Below are 26,590 nucleotides of genomic sequence, written 5' to 3'. Positions count from 1 at the left end.
AAATATTTGTTGACACTTAGTTTTTGAATTATTAATACAAATCACTAATTAATCAAAGCGTGATAATAACGCGTGCCCAGATACGAGAGAGATGGGTTCGAATGACACAGTTGACCGTAGTCGTGCACAAGCACGTTTGCATCGTGACAATGTGATTGCTAACGAAGTTCTGCTACGCTAAAGTTAAATACAATAACAAATTAAGTAATTAAGAATACATTGTACATTATTATATATTATTTATATTATTGCCATAATTTGCTATTAACAAGAATTTGGAAACTATTTATTAAATTATACAAAGAATTGACGCGTCTGTTCGTCTTGAGATCTGGCGTAGTTCTAGTTTTTAACCCTTTCCTTACGGCAGTCCGCACCGCGAAGTGTGCACTTTGCTCGTCAGTAGTCTTCGATATTCAGACTAACGTTTTTCAACGCTACTTTGTGATTGTCTTGTATGTACACTTTTTTAAGAGCTACATAACAACTGTTTCATCGTATTATAGGAAAAACATGAAAATGAGTATATTGTATAAATATTCAGTTATTTACATATAACACCCGTACACACAGGTCGTCGCGCGGCCGCCGCCTATAGGCACCCGTAATGAAAGGGTTAAATACCGCGGTTGCTCTCAGCTACCGATAGTCCTGACCACTCGATCCACTCATCCCGCCTGACGACTTCCACAGACCGCTTCAATTCGTGGTCAGGACCAGCTTCACTTCATAAGTCGCGAGGCTCGCTTCATATCGCAACAATATGTTATGTTTTATTAATAGATAAGGGATAAACCAATTAGCTTTTATTAACTTAAACAAATTCGATTCACTCGTTCTTGTCATTTGTTACGAAGATGTAAAACAACAAATTCACTCATTTTGAAGGAAAAATAACATTTCTCTTCATTAAAAGAAGCTTTAAATCTAATGACTAACTAATGTATTAACTCCTGCCTATTCTAAATTCACAAAATATGCAGAAATAATATAAATCGGACTCACCCATTGTTTAAAAGAAGTCCTCCTTCGGTGAAAATATATCTCCGTAACTAGGTCGTTCCATCAACCCTAATCTACCGGAAAAGAAAATATACACCGCATAATAAGAGTTGTAGCTGCTAGATTAATGAACTCACTGTACAACCAACATTTTTGTAATGGAAAACGTTCTATATTTATTCTTTATAACGTTTCGATAACAGAAATATACTCTGTTATATTTCTGTAAAGTTCTCTAAAAGGAAAATTCACGTAAAAGAACAGGACGATAGTATGAACAATTTAGGGATGACCTGATGGTTTGTCATCGGAGTTTCCCAAACATCACAGTAGGTATATGTGCTTTTACGTGACGTAAATATAAACATCTGGAGTGCAAATGGGATCGGACGATTATATGTAGATTTATAATAATCAACTGCTTTTTATGTTCTTGTAACTTTATTTCGAAACGTGATGTTTTCAAACAAAATCGTTCGTACAAAAAAGTTACCAATCAGTTACATAGGATTGTATAATTTCGGAACCTTCTTTTATTTTCCCTTTTGTTTTCTTACTGCTGCCTAATTGCATCTAAAGCAAATGTTTCCGAAACAATTTCCCCAAAACTATAATTACTTTTTAATTCTGGACGATGTGGTAGAGCGTATCGTAGTTTATCCCAGAATGAAGGGTCTCCCCACTTTATGTATGTGTGCATGTTTAAGTACGCCTTAAGATCCGGGTCGAAGTCATCAGTGACGTTGATTTCACCATACAGAATTAAAATCACTCTTGTTCTACCTTCACTGAGAGCTTGACAGTGTGCTGCTTTGAATTCCATCCGTCCCCAAACGCTGTTTAGAAAATTAGTCGACAACACTACTATCGTCCGTCTTGAATTTTCGACAGAACGAGCAATTTGGGTTGGTATGTATTCCCCAGCCAGCCACTCACGAAAGTGCACACACAGTTTGAAAGGTCTAGGACCATCTTCTAACTTTTTTATAAGTTCATTCACAACAAAATCTTCATCATGATGTGAATAACTGATAAACGCATCATACAACTTATTCTTATCTAATTCATTTTCTGTTACCAGCCATAAGCAGAACTCATGAGCATACAACCATACCTTGATCTCTCGCTGGTATCGATAATATAGTGCTATTGCAGTACTAATGATTAATGCAGTAATAATAACAGCGAAACTTACACCTACTATCAATATGATAACGTTGTTTGGACAAAGATCTTCCATAGTTATTTTTAGTATGGGAATTTTGATATTTCTACATTCAATCATTGATAAATTCAGAATCCGCTTAGAAGTCTGTGACTGGACGAAGCCTACGAAATCCTTTGAGTCGCAATCACATATCCACGGGTTACCATGTAGTGTAAGCGTTTTTAGCGTCGTGGAATTCCTTAAATATTGTATAACATCTGATTTCAATCTTTTAATGCTGTTATTATGCAATTCCAAAACCTGAAAACGTTTATTATCAAACTGTTTGATTCTGAACTTACAAGTATAAGTAGCATATTGTATAGTTAAAACTATTAATTCGTTAAAAGGTTCATAAAAACGCGTAAAAAGTTCTACATCAGCAGAGTTACTTTAGTTATCTTACAATTAGATGTAGAGAATACTTTATATTTCAGACATGATGAAAATAAGCAAGAAGATAGATGTCGGAGCAAGTCGGAGATAGATGAGTGAAATCCACAAAGAATGTCAAGCACTTGCGGAAACTTTAGGATACGAAGAATTAGTTCGAATGTACTTAGTTATCATGAATTATTGTGCTAATACTTTTAACTCAATTGTGTTAACTTTAAAACAATGTTTGCTATTTAGAATCTGTACTGTGGTGTTATATTAGCTTGTTATATGAAATGATAATGGTAACGAACGTCCCATACTGTCTACTGAATGCTAAAATTATTTAAAGCATTAGTAAGGCATTGGTAAATTTAAAGTACACTCTGGTCGCTTAAAGGTCCTTAATGTCGTTGTTAGTTTTTTCTGGGAACGTACATTAATATAATCGCGACAGGTATTAGCATAAATATGCTCATATATAACAATTTCACGTGCATAATAATTAAAATTCCAATTTCTACAGAAACAAATATTTTACATACCTCCACATTCAATGACAATTCCTTCACAGACACATCGCTGATGTTGTTGTTCGCAAGACGTAATTTCGTTAAAAACGGAATTTCAATAGATTTATTTATTTCGCTACGATAATAAGGAATACTATTCATATCCGTTGGTACTGCTGTTAAATTTTTGTAGGAGCAATCGATTAAAAATAATCTTTCGTTTGGTTTTATCCAACAAGAACACTTGGTTGGACATGATTCTGATTTTGGACATTTAAAGGTTTTCCATTGTAATTTGTTCACAAGTGTACCATTCGTCCACTCTGGTCCACAACACGTCAAGTTTTCTGCCGTTATATGAACAAATTGTTGAAAAGCAGGGCGCACTTTTTCGTCCAAGTAATAAAGAAAGTCATACAAATTGCAGTCACATATTATAGGATTATTAGCGACTAATATTTCTACGTGTCCTTTTATTGCTTCATAATTCCCTGTTTCCTCCTTTGTGTTAAGCTGAATGTGCTGGATTTTGTTATGTCGTAGATCCAATGTAATATTACTTTGCATAAATATCAAATCTCTAGTCTAAAAAAGACATATAATACAGGAGCTTGAAACAAATAAATACAATGTAGGAATTTAAAACAAATAAATAGAATAAAATTGATTGCACAATGCAACGAATAAGTAACGCAGAAAATCAACCAAAATATTTATTAAAACCTTATCTGCGACAGGCATTCACAACCTCCAATTTTTCGATTAAGAACTGAATGTTCTAGTTATACAGGATACTTAAATACGTTACGAAAGAGAACTATCTCCAACTTGTTAACTGAATGATTGTTAATTTTTAACCGACTTCGAAAAAGGAGGAGGTTACTCAATTCGATCAGTATATTTTTTTTTTCTTATAATTGAAAATTTAATAAAAATTTTTAGATTGTAAATTTTAATTTTGTGTGGTTTTAATTTAGGATACATATGCAATTACTAATTGAAATTCTTTCTGATAGCGAACTAAAATTAAGTTTGTAATTTAATTGTATTTTAATAACAGTAAAAATTTATTTCAAAATTGAATTTCGATCAAATAAAAAGTACTTTTAATTTCGCACCAAATTACCGTAATTCTTAATATTGATAAGATTAGAATTTAATTTAGAATTATAATACTTTAGATTGGGAATTAAAATGTAATTTCTCAATTATAAACTTTGGACATCAGTTACAAACTGATCTTCTATCGATTATTTTAATGTGTATTATAATTTTTGTTATTATTTCTCGCCTTCCTTTTCCTAATCCTGATGCCGTGGTGTCCTTAATATTATGATATCGTTGTCATTAAACCATTAGTATTAATAGTAATGGCGATAAACCAAATTTATATCCATAAGCATCATATCGCTTGTCAATTTTAGGCAAATTAGATGTATATACGAGTTTGTATATAAATAAATATTATATTCGGAATGTGATGTGAAAACGCTGTGAAATCAGTGTGAAAACACTGATTTATTTCCCCTAAAAGCACGACAAATATAATTTTTTTATCACTCATCTCTGTATAAAATCTACTGAACTAAATTTGTGTCGGTTTAGACGAAATCAGTCATACAATAATTTGAAATTCCGTTTAGTTTGGTTTACATCTTTACGACTGGTACCAACGTCTTAGATATGTTTAAATAATATTTCATAATTTAGAAAGTGACAAATTTAAAAATTTAGATTTGCTAATTAGGTATTTGGAAATTCAAAAAGTTGACAAGTTCAAAAACTTTAGAGTATGAGAATTTGGAAATTTTTAACATTTAAACATTTGTAACTAGAGCAATGTCTTTGCGTCATTTAAATTTAACGGTCTGTGTTCTTTTCTCCACATTAGAAAGAGCAAACCATTGATGACAGAAATTATTTCAATGAATTGAATGCTAACTGATTCCCAAAATTCTGTGCTAATAATAAAATTAAAATTGTAACGGAAGAACCTCTCAGATACCTCCAGTATAACTTTCGAAAATTATTAAATTGTAAAGTCCGAGCACTAATAATTATGTTACGTAAATTCTTCAATGATATAACATGAAACTTAAAAATTTGGAAATTTGATTTGGAACTTTGTAATTTTGATTTTGTAAAAATCTATGTTTATATGAATAAATGTATTATTTGTTTTGTCCAGAAATTCCTCAGTGTCCTTCTTGAACTATTCTACAACGAACAATGCTATCTTACAATGTTGGCGCCAAACGTAAGAGCAGTCCTCAAGACTCCTGCTCGGATGTCCAGGACTTCTTCGACACTGAACTCCGGGACACCATCTCTAAACTCTAGAATTTCATCTCCACCGACCGGGACACCAGCGAGATTCCTTTTTCTTTCCTAGTCCAATTATTTACAACACAATTTTCAAAATTGGAAGGCAATCTGTCGAGCGTGGCAGGTTTCCGAAATGTACTGCACATTTCGGTAGGCCTACGACTATGGAATCGTTCGTGTTGTCACATCGACAATTTCCATTTTTAAAAAGATTGAAAATATTAGCAATGAGAACGCTTTAAGAAGGACGCTTTAAGAACACTCCGACGGACAAATTTGTAACGTCCCTCTGACTAGACTCAGGTATTTTACAGCACTTATGAAGCAAAGAGCGGCTTTATAAAGCGACTCGTTTTTACTATAACTAATTCTAAAAGAATGTGGGATCGTGGTGGCGTGTGGTTAAAGAGTGAAATCTACAGATTAATACCTTTCATTAATTAGGTTTATTCAAATAATGATGAGGAAAAGAGTTATAATTAACAATTTCTTTAACGAATATAAAAATGTATGTATGACTGAATTCTATAAGCAAATTGGAGTATAATAGACTTGTTGTTGTTGCAAATTGCAGAACGGTAGCTAACTACTTCAATTACGCGATTTTTATAATGATATACGCAACGCAAGAAAATAACGCAATTTAATAATGGATCTAGATCCTAACAAAACTGACAGAACAATATTTGGTTAATTACAAAACTCTAAAATTTGTATTAGACGTGGAACAGTTACTCCTTGTTTTGATTCTAAACTAATTAGTTCATGTCCCTTTTTGTCAGAGCACAAATCGACACCCAAAACCTGATCGCTTAATTGGGGAGCCTGCGTTAGCTAGCTGTTAGAATTACCCAACGATGCAAGAATCAAGTGACCGACGTGTGACCCACAGGGTTGCAAATAAAAATGACTCGACTTTTAATTATTTAATGAAGTTACTGAAACGCCACCCAAAAGACACGGGCTTCAGAGACCAAGCCGCTCAATGATGGGGAGCCTGCGTTAGCTAGCTACTAAACTACCCAGAGCGAACTCCGAGAATCTGACGGCGAGTTAATAACTTAGAAAAACAAGAAATATATACATATATTATATACATATATTAGTGACTGGTGAGCTCTCGTTGATGTCTTAGTTCTTTCCTGGGCTGAGCATAGCACTCTCCTTATGAAGTTTCAGAGACAAGATTGTTTGAATGGGGAGCTTGCATTAGCTAGCTGCTATAATTACCCAACGATCGAGTATCCAAATGGCTGATACCCGCTGTCCAGTCAAAACTAAGAATCTTGTAGGCTCTTACCAGTTAAAACTGCTCCAGTTCGTCGCTTCCTAAGAGGTCCGGCACGTAGTACTTCAAAGATTGTTCTACGTTCGCAGCCGCTGCTGCACGCCCTTTTATACCCAGAGAGTCATGGCTTTTTCCAGCTCAAAAAGTAGTTATTATTTTATTACGCTTTATTTAGTAGCAAATATATATTAGTTTGATTAATAAAAATACGCTTTGATTTATTATTAATTAGTTTCTCACAAGTTTTCCCGTTAAATCGTATTTTTAATCATTTTTAGATACGCAAATTATAAGTGTTTTAATAGAAGAAATAATTAATCGCAAACAATACATAAAATAATAGCTAAAAATATAAAGCAATTTATAATGAGTGAATAATTAATAATATATATAATATAAACATTTAAATAATAATTTATAATAACTTTGTTTCGAAGTATATCTACTGTCTCTTTCTAACTAACGCGCGCACCATCGATCGGTGATCTACTCTAAACAATGTTGCACGCGTGAGCTACCCCATCCCACCCCATTACCACGCGAATTTTTATGGCGCGATCGGTAATTTGCGGTCGGTAATGGAATAGAAAAAGATATTAGGATTAAGATGCTTCTCTATTTATCGACTGGATTTAATATGATGTTCCCGGGGACGTTACAAATTCGTCAACAGAAACGCGCTTTACTCGCGGAACTGACGGAACCACACAGAGAAGAAGTTCAATTTATGGGCTTTTAAGTTCATTACTACGTACCAAAAGAAACCAGAAACTGCTGTGCAGTGGAACATAAATTCGTGGCCCTATATCCGACGGATCGTGACCACTGCAACACTTGTAGACATTTCGGGCACACAAGCATCCACTGCAACCAGTGTCAATTTCAGGCTACTTCGACGCCAAAAGGAAATGACCTGCGACCATCACCAGAAGTAGAAAAGACCGAGCCACAACACGTACAAACAGCGATACACTGTTATAGTTGTGGAAGAGCTGGATTTTTAAGGAGCAAATGTCCCAACTACTCGAAAAATACTAACAAAAGTCCAAATCAAGATGTTTTCTAATTTGTTAATACGGCGACGATGATGTCCCCTCGCTTCATCGTTCAGTTATCTATTGCTGGCGAGTAGGGTCATGCACTCCTGGACACTGGCACAAAATGCTCCATAGCAAGTCAAAATTTCTATGACTTGCTTAAGAAGAAGGGCATCAAACTCGAATACAAGAAGATGCAATTAACGCAATGGATCGGGAGGAAATCTAAGAACTGGCGAAATCTTCGCCATCGTTATTAAGCCCGATACAAGATGATCACGCCACCCTCGAACTATACCTCGAAAGCACCCCAAAGGAGCCGATGCAAATTTTCATTGAAAAAGCTCCAACCGAATGGCCTGGCTTCGACAAATTGTTCGATAAATGTCTTCGATCCTTCGAGAAAATGGTTTGACTAGAGATCAATGTGATCGAAATAGAAGAAATCATCGAACATCAGCACCAAAAGAAAAAGTAGAGCAGCAGTAGCTGCTTCAAAATATGGACTGTTATTTCGTGCAATGGGATCATCCATGGTAGAAGCAGTCGACCATAAAGAAACTAAAGACCACGCAGCAATCTCAGTACCTTCTTATCGCATACCACCTGCGAAACGTGATCAACTCCAGAAAGAAGTTCAGAAGATGCTGGAGAGGGACATTATAGAAGAATGTGAATCACCCTAGGCCACTCCTGTTGTTCTGATACTAAAAAAGGATGGCAGAAAATGGAACACAATTTATTAGCGGCGTCATGCAGTAGGTCACACATTGTTTCGACATTCAACAGAACTTCACATCAGTATACCACCCTGAAGCCAATCCGGTAGAACGCAAAAACCGCGACTTGAAGGCTCAACTGGGTATCTACATGGGAACAAATCATACAACCTGGGACGAGAAGCTACCAACGATCTACAAGCTATCGGACCTTTAATGAAGTTCCAACACCAAAAGCTATGATCCGTAAATTCTTCTATGATTATATAACATGAAGCTTAGAAATTCGTAAATTTGATTTGGAACTTTGTGGTTTTGATTTTGTAAGAGCCTATGTACCTTTATATGAATAAATATATTATTTTTTTGTGCAGAAATTCCTCAGTGTCCTTCTTAAGTAGTTATCCTACAACGAACAATCTTATCCTACAATATCAGTTATTTAATTTTAACGTTTGATTAGCATTATATCTTACCGAATTATTTAGTAAAGTAGTTACTTTAATTATTCTTAAATTATTTTTATTCTTATTTTTATTCTTATACTTTCATTATAAAATAGTTATTTTAGTTATTTAATTATTTTTTCTTTTATAACTTACCGATATCTGTGGTATGTTGTTGTAACTGAGATTCAATATACGCAGATGTGTATTATGCATATACGAGTAATACACGGGGGCATCAGCCTTTTTGCCCGATTTAAGGTGTAGAAATAGTTTGTAATTTACAATGCGTTTTGCCCGCGACGACTCGCGAAGAATAGGAATTATATCTTCAAATACTTGTAATTGATTTCGTCCCATATTTAAAACTCTCAATGATTTTAAGTTTTTAAACAGGTTCCTGTAATTTTCACAGTAAGATAAATTTGTAGTAAGTAAAATCGAAATACTAAATTATGTTATTAATTATATCACTGTACAACAAATTTTGACTTTTTTTGGATTTCGTAACGGCTACTATGAAATTCTTATAGATTATTGCGAGCTGAATACGAATCTGAAATCCGTTTTTCTCTAGGACGTACAGTTTTTAAGAAAATTAATTTTAAAAAAAATTGCAAATTGTCAACTTTGGAAATTTTTTGTGCTTTTACCGCAGCAGCTATTCAGTGGCTTTTTACACGAGAAGAATCTGTGAATTTTCCTGAATAAAACTATATGAATTGTTATTACATTGTAAATATTTAAATATGTTTAAATGATGATCACAGTAAGAAAGACACCAAAAACGCACCAATTTTTCCTTATATTTTTCAATTTATTTAAAAAACTATGGGTCTAGGTGAAAATCTAACCATCCCACATGATAGAGTAGACATTTCTGCAGAAGAAAGCATCAAGCGAAAGTATAAAATCACTTTTGCTTTCCTTTTATAAAAAAAATAGTTCAGCAAAACACGCGTCGCTAGCAGTGGTACTCAATGTTGGTGCGGCGCGGCAGTCGCCCTGCCTATTGTCTTGGAGTAACGAAATTCGCGACTACCGCGCCACGCCAACATTGAGTACCACTGACAGCGGCGCGTGTTTTGCTAAACTATTTTTTTTATAAAAGGAAAGCAAAAGTGATTTTGTAATTTCGCTTGATGCTTTCTTCTGCAGAAATGTCTACTCTATCATGTGGGATGGTTAGATTTTCGCCTCGACCCATAGTTTTTTAAATAAATTGAAAAATATCAGGAAAAATTGGTGCGTTTTTGGTGTCTTTTTTACTTTGATCATCATTTAAACATATTTGAATATTTACAATGTAATAACAATTCATATAGTTTTATTCAGGAAAATTCACAGATTCTTCTCGTGTAAAAGGCCACTGAATAGCTGCTACGGTAAAAGCACAAAAAATTTCCAAAGTTGAAAAGTTGCAATTTTTTTTCAAATTAATTTTCTCAAAAACTGTACGTCTTAGAGAAAAGCGGATTTCAGATTCGTATTTAGCTTGCAAAAATCTATAAGAATTTCATAGTAGCCGTTACGAAATCAATTGGCTGTTGTACAGTGTTATGTTATACGCGTGAGTTCTTAACTCTACAACTATTTAATGAATGGGTCTAACTTTTAAATTCACTTTCATTTGCTTGAATAATAATTTTTCAATGATGAGAATTGAAAAATAAATAAATTATTATTTTGCAAATTCCTTTTCGAAATCTTGAAGATTTTGATCTTGAAGGTTTCTTGACAAATTAACTAATAACCATTCTCGTATTTTTTTTTATTAATAACATAATAACATATTAATCATAGTTGGTATGTTCCGTTTCATTGCAAATCTGTTTACTTTTATTGTTTATATTTTAACTTTCTCTCGCCCTGTTTCAGTGAACTCACACTTTCTAATACTTTTCATCACACAATTACATTTTATTACAAACAATCATAAAATGAACAAATCGATAATAAAAGTTGTATTAATATACAATAGGCGTCACATGTTCAAAGTGGGTTAGTAAAACTTATCTAAAACTATAAATAATCGTATTAAGGCTCGAACAAAATTTCTTGTATGGGATGAGGACGCGACAGGGAAAAATAGTAATTCTTATTCTTAGAGTAATTCTTACTCTAAGACTCGCAGTGATGAATTGACTAACTTCCGTACTTAAAACACGCACCCCCACACATCCTGATGCATGCTCATTCGGAATCATTTTTTTCTCTTGCAAACCGAATCGCTCTCACTCTAAACCAATCATTCAACGATACACGCGTATTTCTCAGGCATTCCTCGAACTCGGACACCCAACGCGACATTCGAACTAATGGTCCAAATATCCTCTCGCAAACGCTACGCAGCATCCATTCGGAATCAGGTGAACAATTCGTTATTTCATTTCATTCACACCTAAAATCTTTAAGCCTAGACTAAATATAATAAATTAGACAGGGACGTGGCGGCCGCTAAATCGATGCCACACTTGTTTTCGTAGAAGTCATTAAAACAATAAATATAGAGTAACGTTTGTTTTATTAGTGTATCATAACTAGTCTATCGTAATTAGTACAGAACGTCCTGGTTTGCTTTAATAGTTTATTAAAATATTAATCGCAAGAAAATTTCAGATTTTTAAAAGTGTGTCCTCGTGATAAGGTTTACAATGTAAGATAATATTTACAACTTTCAACATTATAAAAGTCATTTTTCAACTCAATAAAAATATATTTTATAATTTATTTTATAATTGTCTTTGTTAAGGAGTTATGTGAAATAAAATACATGCGTAGAATATATCAGAGTAATTCTTATTTTTATAAAGAAAAATTAAACGGTGAAGAACTATTGAAGAAATTGATGCTTACAAAACGGGCACACAGTCAGAAGTAACTAAAAAGGCTGCCACGACAGTAGATGCATCTATACTTGGAGTACTCGCAGGCCTCAGACCGTAATTAAACAATAAGTGAAAAGGACGTAAAGCAAGGAAAACGTAGCTTATAAGGAAACATATCGAATCGAGATACATTAATTTTAATGAAATTTATGTGAAAGATAACTCAAAAAAATATTTGACACGTATTTTTTTATCGGCCATCAATTACATTGAAGGGGTGAAAATAGCCCTCAAAGTTAAAGGCTAAAATCATAGTTTTGGGAATATTTCCGGAATGAAAGGAAAAAATTGGAAGCTTTTTCTTAAATTGTTCATCTTTAAATAGGGAATTTTTATATGTAAAAAATTTTAATAAACTTTATTTGTTTAAATAATGTACCATCGCGGAATCGCGTGATAAAATAAAAATAAATCGAATTGCTACTTGATCGCTGTGCTCGACGGCAACTTAATGTCGCGAGGACGAATTTGGATTGGTGCAAAGGAATGATGATTGTTAAAAAACTCAAGACTTAATTTATTTTAACCTATATCTTGATGCTAACTGTTACAAATGTGTTTACGTTGGTAGTTTAATTTGTTCTGTTTTTGCTTCGGCTTTTCTCAAAAAAGAAAAACTTTTGGAATAAGCGTCTATGGTAGAATGGTAGGAAAAGTAGGAAGGCGCTATGCAAAAGAGGGAAATTTTGGGTTGTGATTGGGTTAGGAATCCTGGAAATTAGCAAAAGTGGAAGAAAGAAGTGAAGGAAGTGTTAAAAAAAAAACTCAACACCCGTTATAGTTTTCAACGTGTCTGTACGCGTCGTTAGAGAGGATGAGCGCTGCATTCTTTTGTTCAAATTCAATTATATTAGAAGTTCTTTTTGTTCTCAATATATCTACATATATTATCATATACTATTTTTCTTTAAACCGGACTGTTTTTCTTTACCTAAATAACTACATATTATACAATAGGAAAGAAATTGACAGTAGGGATGACGAGGAAACGGTATTTTTTGGGTTTACTCAGAAATTTTATTATGGGCCTGTAACAGGCCGCGGACTTGGATTAGGAGGGATGGTTTCGGTCTTACAAGGGACCATCCCGAAGTGATAATCTCCGATTTTGATGAAACTTGGAAATAATGTAGTTCTCGAAAAAATATTCGACACGTATTTTCTTTTAGCTGCTATCATTCATGTTGTAACCGTACAAAGTACGCTCACATATTAACGATTCATAGTTCGCGGATTGCGGGGTGGGGTAGAGAGCAATTAGGCAGACTATTTCGTCACGCGTCCTAATAGCGCATGCGTGTTATCCCCTCCAGGTAACAGGTGAGCGATCGACCCGCAAGCCGTGAAATCGATCGTCACTCTGATCTCTACCGGCTTCTAGATCACTCGTAATTCTAACAAGGGGGTCCGCCTAACGAAAAACGGAACATAGCTTGAGTCAAACTGACTATCGAACACGCAGTAAAACGGCTGGTGCTCGCGGTTATTGTTCGCGCCTCAAACTGAGGAATCGTTGATCCAAACTGTATCACGGCACGGTTACGCGTTATTCCCGCGATTTGGAAAATCGGAGATTTTGCAACCGGGGGATCAGAGTCAATTAGGGAAGCCACTCCAGGTTTACGTACATTCGAAGATCCGAGAACCGAGACACACTTATTTCTAAAAGGTGCCTCTCCCATCTCGAGTACTAGCAAAGCCAATGGTGATAACGTGTTTGAGGCCCTAAATCCCAAAAACTCGTTTTTCATCCATTCCTGAGCTCAGGCATTTTAATGCAATTTGGAGTGCGAAGTAGGTAACGTGATAACTTAAAAGACAGGAAACTTCCAAGTTATTGTTAATTTGAAAATCGGAGAAACGAGACTCGCTCGCTCAGACGAGTGCCTCTCCCATCTCACGTATTGACGAATTACAAACGAGCAAAGCCAGGGGTGATAACGAAGCCTTCAGGTCCCAAAAACCCTCAGGTTCGTTATTCACTCTCTCCTGAGCTCGGGCAGTTTACTGCAATTTGGAAATTCTTTTTGGCGTGACTCGGAACCAGAATTGAGGATTTGGAGCTATCGTTACCCTTGTGTGTCGTGAGTTACAGAGGGGCCGGAACCCACACGATTCTCGAGTGTGCATTCCTTCTCTTACTGTTAGCTCATAGCCACAGTGGCGTGGCCAATGTCAAATGTGATTGAGTGGCTCACAAACCCACTGATCATATTTTGAACATTCCTGTGTCACACGCTCTAAAGAGCGTAGTCTAACGATAGTGCGCCGCGAGTTGAGCACCAGCATCCTAGCTAGAATAACTTCCAAACAATGTATTAAAGTCAAAGGGGTTTTTGTCGCACGTGTCACTTGCCGCGGCCTTGTCAAGGCCGAATATATATTTACCACGCTAGGTGACGAACGCTCATCTGGGTATAAACATCAGTAGCTAGCGAATTCCAAATCGTTTTTGTAAACTCTCCGGAGTATAAGAACAGAAATCTAGTCTAAAGCGGATATCACAATCTCCCATCAGCGGATTTGCTTTTCAAAGAATTTTTGCCGTTAGTATCGCGGGGCCACATTTAAGCGCTCGGGGTATAAAAGTAAAGAATTTATAAATCACCTATATTAAATACCCAAAATTTTAATAAAGTTCGTCTGTATCAGATTTCAACGAGTGTGTCATTGGCTGAATTACTATCCTTCCTCTTGCCTTGAAATCTTTCAACGCGAACCCTATTCTAAAAACGGTCCGAACTCTCCTCTCGCAACATCTCCTTTCGCTCGGCTAATCGGGGTAGGAAGGAGTGTTACAATGTTAAGGGGGTGAAAATAGCCCTCGAAGTTGGGGGTTGAAACCATATTTTTGGGAATATCTCCGGAACTATAGAAGATAATTGAATTCTTTTTTTTGTAAATTGTTCGTCTTTAGATAGGAAATTTTTGTGCGAAAAAAAATTTCAAGAAACTTTATTTGTTTAAATAATATTTAAAAAATTTATCATTATTGTTTAAATTTTTGTTCATTTAAATTGATTTCTGAATGATTATTGTAAGCGTCGCAGGTATGAGCGTGACGTGGTTAGAATCAACGCCGAAAGGAACATAGGCATTTAGGCCAATATTGTTAAAAAATAATTTAATTTATTTTTAATTTCTGAATTTCTTAAAAAATCCTAATGTTTTCAAAAGTTCTAAATATTTTATTTAGAATGAAGCCTTTACACCTGTAAAAGTAAAAGTATGAAAGCAGTATTGGCCATAAAAGCCTATGTTCCTTTCGGCGTTGATTCTAACCGCGTCACGCTCATACCTGCGACGCTTACAATAATCATTCAGAAATCAATTAACGGCATATATAGAGGTATAAAATGTTTAAAATATTGTAAAAAATTATAAAAATAATGATATTTTCAATAAAAATGCTGATTGGCCCTCTTCACAGGAGGTGACTTTAAATTATATATCTAATAAACATTGCAAAAAACAGCAAATTCCAAAAACACGTATCCTCTATTTTTATCCATAGTTTACGTACACGAAGTTGCAAAAAAATAGATGAACATTTAGTGCAAAAATTTAAACAAAAATGATAAATTTTTTAAATATTATTTAAACAAATAAAGTTTCTTGAAATTTTTTTCGCACAAAAATTTCCTATCTAAAGACGAACAATTTACAAAAAAAAGAATTCAATTATCTTCTATAGTTCCGGAGATATTCCCAAAAATATGGTTTCAACCCCCAACTTCGAGGGCTATTTTCACCCCCTTAACATGAATGATAGCAGCTAAAAAAAAATACGTGTCGAATATTTTTTCGAGAACTACATTATATCCAAGTTTCATCAAAATCGGAGATTATCACTTCGGGATGGTCCCTTGTTAGTTTATAGTGTGGTGGTAAAGTATATTATTTTATTGACTTTTTTGACTCTCAATGTTTATGAGGTCATAGGTATCGTGACTCTATGTTGTACGGTGTGTTGTGCCGTCGCACAAAATATTTTGAAAATTTATAATTTTTGTTTAAATTTTTGTACTAAATGTTGAACTGTTTAATGCAAATTTGTGTATGTAAACTATGGATTAAAATAGGGGATACGTTTTTTTCGAATTTGTTGTTTTTACCAATGATTATTATAAGGTGATAAATTTCAGCCAAAAGACACAAATTAACTGCACACTATGTGTTCATACATATACAGATAGTTGGGTTTATACATCAATTGTTCCAAAAGGCCCATCACATGCAAGTAACGTTTCGCTAGAAATAACTTAATATAATTTTGTAGATAATAATAAGCAACATCAATTAATGCATTCGAAAATATATGTATAATTCCATTTGAAGTAAAAGTATGTCACCTATATGACTTTTCAGCACCTATTCATTAAAAAAACTATGTATTTACAAGTTGAAACCATACATCGACACCGTTGAAACCATACATTTGGAATCTAAATTATTTTTTAATATGAAATATAGTATATAAGGACGAACGAACTTAAATTATAGCAAGCATGTAGTAACAAACTTACCCGCTGATAGAAATGATGCGGTTCCCTTCCAAATTTAGGTGTATCAATTCGTGCATTCCGAAGAAAATTCCATCTGGTAGCGTGGTCAATTTATTGTAACTGAGGTCCAGCTCGAACAAATGGTGTAATTGGTCAAAAACACTTTCATCTAGTGACAGGAAATCATTTCTCCCCAAACTGATATTTTTTAATGATCTAAGACTCCAAAATATATTTTTCGGCATCATGATCCAACCATTATATTCTAATTTTAGCTCTTTAAGTTCCGTCAGATTTCCGAAAAATGTTTCTGGTAAAGTAATATTATTTCTATTATTGCATAAAGTTATACGTTTCAGTTTAGTGTTCTGCTTCAGTAAATGTGTCGGTAATGAGTTAAAGCTGTTGTTGTCTAATTTCAGCACTTCCATATTTTCTATTTTTGCGAAAATGTTTTCTGGCAAAGAGTTTAAATTGTTGGAACTGAGGTCTAAAGATGTCAAAGAAACGAGTTTGTCGAATATACCGGACTTAAGCTGCGTCAAGTTATTCAATGAAAAGTTCAACGTCTGCAGCTTCGTAAGAGGATCGAATGTACCGGATTCAATTTCATTAATTGAGTTGTTACTCAATTCTAACACTTTGAGTGTTGGAGTGTTATTAAAAATCCTTGGAGCTAATCGTACATTGTTATTCCGTAAATCGAGAACAACAAGGTGAGGTACATCCGCGAAAATGTCACTACTAAGGTGCGTTATACCATTGCTTGATAGAATTATCTTCCGTAAATGTGGGAAACCTTTCAAATGATTCCTGGTTAGAAAGGTGCTCAAATTACCAAACGGTTTGAACAGTAACTTTTTCACTTCCTGTCTGCCATTTGGACTCGCATAGTCTCCTAAGCTCCAGTTCATTGACAGATAGCACACGTGCTTGAATGAGCGATTAAACAAGTCAAAGGTTGATCGTTGCTGCTTGTGACACGGCATCTAAACAAGAGAAAAATTTTAACGGGCTAACTAACATTATGTTTACTGATTTAGAGTTTGACTATTATAAGGAGTTGAACAAAAACATAATATTAAGAAAGATGATTAATTTAGTTTTTATCGGTGAGGAATTTTTAGAGCGTGATGTGTTACTCTATTGTTCATTTATTGCAATAGAACTGTCAGTAATATGGTCACAGTTTTAATATAAATTTTATATGTTTTTCGTTATCAACGACTCAGTTTCTGAATTCTTATTTTTCTTTGACTTATTTTTTGTTATTGATATCTCTTAATTGTACGCTTTATTTCCATTGTGACGGTTTCTCTTCTATGCTTATCGCGACTAAACGGCGCATAAGATCGTGACTTGATTTTCTCGTTAATACTCGACGAGTCTCCCTATTCATACAAATAGTTCCTGCCCATCCCTTCCATAGATCCCCGCGTCTAACACAAAGGCCTGCTAGGTTACTTTACTGATAAGTCTACTAGCAGGTCCCGGACGGAACGCCCTCTCCCTCTCCTTCATTTTTCGTAGTTCTTCCACCAGCTAGCTAAACCGCCAAATCCATTATTATTACAATACTCGACGATGCATTGTAAGTTCGATCGAAATCAGCATGGTTCTAATACTTTGCTATTTCCTATTAAAGCGTATAAATATTATGAGGATTATGGAAAAATATTAGTTCCATTTTTGAAATGGTTTAGATTATTTTAAATACGCAAAAATCAAAATTACTGAATAAGAAGAAAATGATCGAAACATTACGACCCCATTATTGATATAAATTCAGTGGCCAAGGCAACCTCTAAGGGGCTCGCAAAATTAATTGATGAGATTCGTCAACATATTAGCATGTTGAAGTTGTTGGGAGTCGATCCGGATCCGGGTTTAATTATTTTTGTGCACTAAAAACGTACTGCCGAGTGAAATCCGTCAAAAATGCGAAGAAATTCTGAATTTACGCGTCCTTCCCACGTTAAATCAATTCTACACATTTATTCGTGAAACCTCGTTGTGATTGCTCACGTTCAAGCAAGATATCGGTCAGGATAATGCCGTAATGACAGGGAAACGTAAAGACTTTCATGTAGGAATGCTGGAAGACGAAGCTCGATTGGGATAAACCGGTACCACAAGCGTTATATACGAAATGGACTTCGTTTTCAAATCAACTCCCTCTTATTAATAATTTATCGGTTGAGTGGAAACTTATCGAAAAAACAGGATATGGCGTGTGTTTGCACATATCTTCTTGTAATCAAGAGGGTCAAATTCATCCACGTCTTGACTGTTAAATCTCGAGTCGCGCCAATTAAAGAAATAACTATACCACAGCTCGACCTATGCGGCATTAAAATTACTTAATATATGAAGTTTATTTCTTTAACTAATATATATGAATGTGAATCTATTTCAAAATTAATAAATATATATACTGACAAAAGAAGGCACGCACATTCAAAGCGGAAAGTACTGTTTTAAAGGAATATATCGGTTTTCGATTTTTTTAACTATGGTGCACCTCACCGAAAAATCTGAAAAAATTAGGGAATATCAGTTATGCTAATATGTAACTACCACATTCATATAAAAGTAGTGCTTTGACATCTCCACTAAAAAATTCCAGAACATGCGCTACGAAGACCTCAATGTTTCACAATTTTTTCAAAATTTTTTTATCAAATTAAATAGGCAAAGTGGACCAAAAACCGAAATCTCGTTTTGTTTTCCTTTTACTGCCCCCACGCATGACGTAGGGAGTTGACACTTGGTGTGGGATGTTTTTTCTGAATATGCCACCGTCTGACGTATTGAGTTTTTCATTTAACTCAAAGGCGTATTTGACTACCTTATCCGGCTATGCCCTTGACCAAAATCGTGCGTCGAACAAGCAGCAGTTTTCGCTCACGTGGATGTCGATTTTTTCGGTCCGCTCTTCATTACGGAGAAAAAACATAGCAACAGAAATAACATAAAGGCATACGGATGTGTTTTTACTTGCACGTCCGTTAATGCAATACATATTGAAATTGTGAGCGATCTCACAATCGAAGGTTTTCTCGGTTTCTTCAGACATATCATTGGGCGTCGAACTATATCTATTCACATATACTCCGATAACGGCACAAATTTTGTAGGCGCGAGTAATCATCTCGGCGAATTATACGCCTTATTCGGATCATCAGAATTAAAGAAATTAAAGAATGCGTAACCTAGTTTGCAACAATCAAAAATATAAGGTGGCATTTCAATCCACCGTCAACACCCCACTTTGGAGGCATTTGGAAGACCGCGATCAAGTTATTTGAACATCATTCCAAACGCGTTGTACGGGAACGCCTTTTTACATTCGAAGAAGTGAATACGTTAGCAATAGAAATCGAAGCAATTTTAAATTCACGACCGTTATGCCCTATTTCGTCAGACCCAAATGACCCTATCGCATTAACACCTGCGCACATATTAGTTAGTCGTCCGCTCACGATGCTACCGGAAGATAATCTTTTAGTTCCAGAAAATCGACTGACTTCCTGGAAAATTATCACTAAGGCTCGTTAAGTCTTCTGAGAACGGTGGCAGCAGGAATACCTAAATGAACTACGAAGGCGCCAGAAATGGCTCAAATATAGTGGGCAGCTAAAGATCGACGCAATCGTCAGCCTGATGAGGTTGGACAGAGTAACGGAGATGCATCCCGGTGGTGATGCAGAAGTCTGAGTCGTCACGGTCAAGACCGCCAACGGCATCGTGAAATACAACACAACTCAATTAGGTCCATTAGTCAAGAATATTTAAAATAATTGTACCATTTTGTAACAAACTGTTTATACTTATAACACACAACACACTACTCATCAACACACAATGACATTGTGTAACGTCCCTGGGGAAACCTTTTTTTTCTTTCTACCGGCATCATCGCGACAATCTTCTATCCATCGATTAGAATAGTCAATTATCAACCGTAGTTGCCAATTATCGGCAGTACATTAGGTATCTATTACCATATCTATCAAATTCGACAGTCGGTAATCAATATATATATATATATATACTGCTCAAAAAAAATATGGCATAGAAAAATTTTAGGCAAAAATTGGCCAAATTTGACTGATGATAACTCCATGAAAAATCGTTGCAAATTTATGCTCTTTTTTTTAAATTAAAGCTTAAGATCTCTACTTTAAGACCCTGAAGTTTGATTTTAGATTTAATGCTTCCCTACCACAATAACACCGTAAATGTGAGGTCATGTTTGCAATATTGAAAATTACAAAGTTTGACGAAATGCATGGACTTGCCACATTTTTTTTTGGTGATACTGTTTACGGCAGCATAAAGTCCAAACCTTCATCTTTAATTTAAAGTATGTGAAAAACTGCTACCATTTTTTTCCGCAAAGATACAGAACTTTAAAGAAACCCTTGCATTTATGGCATATACCGCTGGCACTAACATTACCCGATATGCATCTCGGAGAGGTTGCGGGACAGATTTTGCACATCATATGGCTCTGACAAGAGCCTTTTTTTGTGTGTATTTGTATATATATATATATATATATATTATCGTTTACATTAATTATCTTATAATTTTGATTTAGAGTAGGTAATATTTTCCGCGAAAATAATTGAACATTAAGTTTGAATCATTAAAACAAGATTATGTATTATTTTATTTTATTTTCTAATAAATAGTTTGTACGAGAAATTTCCGTTACGCTATGATGTGCCTACGTGCCGCGATACTCGCCCGAAATCCTTGAGATCAGCGCTAATCCTAGAAAAGGATAGCGATACTATTTCTATTTTCGGCATTTTTGGACATTAAATTAATTAATTAATCAAATCAATTTATATACGTAAAATCAACCAGTGCTAAACTACTCATGGCCGGAACCAAAATTATTTCCTTAAACTAGAAAGCTGTAAATCGAAATAGACTCGCCTCTGATAGAAAAGGACAGAAAATGTATTTTTCGTTAAAACACCATTAGAGTACCATTTTAGTATCGAAACGATAGCCATTAATTGAAGAGCAACATTTAAAATATAACTGAATCGTTCGATTTTATAATTAATGTATAATAACGAAGTTATATGAAAATTTAGATATTCTGACGTCACGGAAATTCCAGGAATTCGGCGAACCTGCGAGTATAAAAGGGCGAGCGAAACCCGTCTAAAAGGAGAACAGTTTTCGCAGTCGAGCACGATAGAAGTCTCTTTGATAAGAATAATTAGGAACAGTTTTCGCTGTCAAGAACCGCAACGAATGTTGATACTTGATTGGTCAAGCGGGTATATGCCATTTGGACACTTGGTCGTGGGTTGTTTCAGCAGCTAGCTAACGCAGGCTCCCCGTTCAAACGATCTCGTGTCTGAAACTCCGTCCGGAAAGAGCTATATTTAGCGCCAAGAAAGGCTAAGATATCGAAACGATTGCTCTCAGCTACTCATATTTGATTTTTCGTCGGATTGCTAACGAGCCTTCAGATTCTCGGAGCTCGCTCTGGGTTGTTTCGTAGGTAGCTAACGCAGGCTCCCCATTTGAGCGACTTGGTCTCTGAAGCCCGTGTTTTTTGGGTGGCAGTTCAGCAATCACGACTTTACGTTAGAATCAATTGATTTGCTACCCTGTCAGGCTTATACTTTTCATCTGACTCTGGATCGTTGGGTTGTTTAGCAGCTAGCTAACGCAGGCTCCCCAATTAAGCGATCTGGTTTTGGTTGTCAGTATTCGTTTTGGCTAAAAGGGCCATGGACCATTAGTTGTCGAGTCAGATAATAAAAGAGTAACTGTTCCGAAAAGTAATTCATTTAGATTCAGATAAATTTCGATAATTCGAGTTATTAAAGGAATACTGTCCTCACGTTAGCGTAATTTACGTAGTCGACTACACCGCGTTAGATAGTAGAATAAATCTGTCTAATTTTGCGAAAGCGTATTTAGGTGCGTTTAGAGAATCTCACTTAGGTTGAATTCCTCGCGGCGGTAGATTACAAAGCGCTAACATTATAAATTCTATAAAATTTCATTTATATAAATCTAGATACCGAATTGCTCTTAGATTATAGCGTCGAGCACAAAAATCGAATATCAAATTTAGTTAATATTACGAATGCGAAGTTGCTTTATCAGAGACCCGATTCAGATACGGTCCAATATAAAGTATTAAATTGCGAGTTTCATATCTTTAAATTCACATTTATCAATTACACATTGTTTAATTTATCAAATTCTATTACTATTATTATTTCAAGATCTATTTAGTTTCTCTATTCTAATTAATCAATTATAATCTATATATTTTTCTTTATTTGTTGTTATTGTTATTTGTTAGTTCTATTTCTTATCGTTTTATTGAATAAATCTAATTGTTGAAAGATATTGACCTGTGGATTTCACTCCTTAACCGCACACCACACGAATCCCACAATCTTTATTCGTAAAATCGAGTCGTTTAGGGGTAAAAACCGCTCTTTACCTTTTAGCGCTTGTAACTAACTAAACTTAGGTTCTAGGGACGTTACAATTGCTCGCTTCACTCGCAAAGGGGGGAATATGTTTGGACGCGAATTTAGAGCTTTGCCGCGACTAACAATAAGAAATTTATTACAGGGTTCAAGTGGTTCGACGCGCAGATTGCCGTGAATAACCTTATACCCCCAAATACCGGTCATCGAGAACCCTTTTATCTATCAAGTTCTGCCCGGACCGGTCTTACAAGTGACATCACCCAATTCATTCCCACCGATTCTTGTACGTTAGAGAACACGAAAAAATATTTCGCACATATTTCTTTTTACAGACAAATATCTACTTTAAAGTGGTAAAAATAACCCTTAGAGTTGAGGTCGAAAAAACTATTTTCGGAAATATCTCGGGAACTATCAGGCCTAGACAAAAAATTCGGAATGTAAATTTTTCTGTTTTAAAAGGCCCATAATGTGGCGTTAGTGGATTTTCGAAAAATTTGTTTGTTTAAAAAATATGTTAAAAATTAACATTATTTTGCAAATTTTTTAAATAAAATGCTTAACTATTTTTATAAAATTTCGCGTACGTAAACTATGTGTCCAAAGAAAAAGTACGAATAAATTGGAATTTTTAATTTCACTCGTAGAAAAAATATTACTGTCATTATATGTACATTTTATACCTTCAGTTCGGTGCACGGCTGATTTCTATACATAATATTCTGGAAATCATATTATATTACATTTTTTATACTACTTTATTTAAAAAAGGAATTTGGAGGTCCATAGGCGTAAACATGTGCTTGCCATAAATCGGCTAATGGCTATACCTCCTTTTCTCACAGTTGTAACAAACAGAAACATAGACTTTTCTTAACTATCACCCTCTGAAACGCGAGGCTGTTCAACAGTTAGTAAATAGAATAAAATGAAGTAATTTCTAATGAAGTAATTTCTATTTCATTCAATCATACAATTACGTAACAAATATGAATGAAACCTATTTACTCGTTAGGTAGTATATTAAATACATTTCAACCTTTTCGGAGACGGCGCAAAATTAAAAGATTTTCTTGAACATGTCAACCTTTCGACAGCCGAACATAGGCAAAGCTTGTATAGCTATTTTTTTTTCTATACATATAACTCGACAGCACGCCGCGAAGTAGGTGTTACTAGCCCTTTGCGGACGGGACGGTTCGAAGTGAACCGTACCGTGGGGCCGTGCTCCTGTCGCGATAGTCATTAAAAATTTCCAGCGCATATTTCTGCTTAGACGCGGTTTTCGGCTGTATCATCTGTTTTCGCCAAACGCATGTATGAATTCTTCAGCCAATTTGATGATTTACGCAGAACGCATATATGCGGCTGTAGTCCACAAAGGGCTAGATTCATAGAGTATGCGACGGAAAGACTCAATCGCCGCATATACTATAAAGATAGTGCCCATCTGCCGCAAATTTGGTAATTCCCGCGTCGTGGGCTGCGTTTATAGGTTCTTAGATCCATGGCTTCCACATACGAACGAAGTCAATTCAATTTCATTTATATAAGAAACGTTGCGAAATGAAGATGCAGTCGTTACATTTACGTATATTACCAGATATATCTATAATGGTACGTATTCTTTCTCAGGATTTATTAATTTCCAACTCGCCATAACACAATCAACTGGTTATTGGCGGCAACGTTTACTGAGGTATTTTTAATTTTGCGCCGCCTCCGAAAAGGTTGAAATGTATTCAATATACTACCTAACGAGTAAATAGGTTTCATTCATATCTGTTACGTAATTGTATGATTGAATGAAATAGAAATTACTTCATTAGGAAATAGAAATTATTTTATACTTTTTAGTGCATTTCGAAGTCGGTGTATTTTTTTTCTGAAAATTATTTTATTTTGCAATAACAATACTTTGCAATTAAAAAATGAAAACTGTTTTGATAATGGTACCAATGGGGAGTCAGAGCCTACCAGATGCAAAAAGTTTCGTTCCGATCGGTCTACCTAGCTAGGCGTAATCGGCGAACATACATAGAAAAAAAAAAAATATATACTGATCGAATTGAGTAACCTCCTCCTTTTTCGAAGTCGGTTAAAGAATATACCGCCACCATAGATTTCTTTCTTAAAGTAATGCGTCTATCACTAGATAAAGCATTAAAATGAATTTCGAATTAATTTGCATGTATTAAAATCATCAATACATTTTTCAAACTCTTATAAAAGCCTTGAAATTTTTGTTGAAATTGCACTTATCCGCCGATTTACACTGAAGATAGGTTCCTTAGAAAACCGTGTAAATTGAAATCGTAAATTTTTGTACGTAAAATCGTGTAAATCAAATTAAAGAAAATTCAATTCTTCATAAAGACTTCCAATTATTCGTGTCAGATAGTAAATCTTTGAGAATAAGTTTCACTCTCTAAAACCAAGTATTTCTTGATATAACAAACCAAAATGTGTTACTTAGTTCTTTAAGGACTACAGAGGAAAATTAAAATCTTTACAGGATGAAAGGGAGCGACCGTTTATGACAAGTTGAATATTATAAAAATTGTTGTTGAAATAAAATGTCGTTAATTATGCTAATATTCCATTCAACTCAAAGCAAGCGGATACCAGATTCTTGTTCATCACATGAAGCTAAAGAATTTTCAAATAAAACATTTTAAGAACTTTTGATAATGTATATTTTATATGCAAATATTCTAGTTACATCAGTTTTATGTTATATTAAAGTAATGTTTTATTGTTTTTCAATAACATTCAATAGAACTAAATTCAATAAAACTATTTATGAGAAATGAAGAAATTTTAATTGCTTAAGAAAATAATATGTGTTACGTACCAGCTCTGGCATTAATAATTTTGTACGTGATAATGTAGATTCCCAGGGAATTTCAGCATCCACTAAATATTTAGAGGCACAATCAACCACAAATATTCTGTGCGTTTCTTTTTCTCTACAAATGCACTGTTTTACATGTGATTTCGAGTTTAGATATTTGGAAGACTTTGATTTTAAAGTATGCACAGACACATTATACATCTGTTCTGGTCCATAACAAATTGAATCATATCCTGGGTATATAATGAAGTAATTTCGAACGTAAGGATGCATTTTTCCCTCCAAATAGCGGACAAAATCGTATAGATTGCAGTCGCATATTATAGGATTGCTGCCGACGAATATGTTTACGTCACGTGCTTTATTTTGATATTTCGCTATTTCTTCTGCCCGAATCATATAAATATGCTGTATTTTATTATGTTGGAGATATACAGTAATGTAGTCCGATACAAATTGTAGATCTTCAGCCTGAAATAAAGTCATACAACGAGGAAGTTATTTAAAGATTAAAATTAAATAAATGTGATGGATATACCATTTATGGTCGCTGTTTTATTTATTTCGTATGTATTAAATATTCTTATTTGTTTGAATGAATAAGCCTACTTAAGTGGAGATTGTGTAGACATCATTAACTATTAGTACACATTACATTTTCATTCTACTATTTAATTCAGTAGTCCAGTAATTTCCACACTTTCGCAAACAATGCTTAACGTGCGATTAACTATATTCGGACATAGCTCACTTTTTTAAACAACATTTAAAGAAGACATGGACGAAATAAACAAAACTTTTGCTTATATTGTTATTCTTATTTGAAAGTATTAATTAATACAATGCTAATATTGAAATTATAGAAAAAGAAACAGAAACAATTTGTTGAAGATTACAAACAAATATAACTTTTTAATAAAACTGATACGACTTATATAACTGCATTGACTTAT

General features: G+C 34.6%; 1 protein-coding gene across 3 annotated transcripts in view; it reads right to left on the bottom strand.

Annotated features, from left to right (window-relative positions):
- Positions 1–1,449: 1,449 nt before the first annotated feature.
- Positions 1,450–26,590, bottom strand: part of LOC143265902 (uncharacterized) — a 155,148-nt gene continuing 130,007 nt past the window's right edge. For all 3 annotated transcript variants that reach the window (XM_076540543.1, XM_076540542.1, XM_076540541.1), the window contains 5 exons: positions 25,638–26,108; positions 16,326–17,293; positions 9,068–9,311; positions 3,130–3,681; positions 1,450–2,470 (listed from right to left, as the gene is read on the bottom strand). In XM_076540543.1, the coding sequence (XP_076396658.1) occupies positions 1,556–2,470; positions 3,130–3,681; positions 9,068–9,311; positions 16,326–17,293; positions 25,638–26,108 (3,150 nt within the window). In that variant the 3' untranslated portion in view covers positions 1,450–1,555. The remainder of the gene's footprint in view (positions 2,471–3,129; positions 3,682–9,067; positions 9,312–16,325; positions 17,294–25,637; positions 26,109–26,590) is intronic.

The sequence above is a fragment of the Megachile rotundata genome, chromosome 15, assembly GCF_050947335.1.
Source record: "Megachile rotundata isolate GNS110a chromosome 15, iyMegRotu1, whole genome shotgun sequence".
NCBI lineage: Eukaryota > Metazoa > Arthropoda > Insecta > Hymenoptera > Megachilidae > Megachile > Megachile rotundata.
The sequence above is the reverse complement of the archived record's forward strand: the minus strand, read 5'-3'. Positions and strand labels throughout refer to the sequence as shown.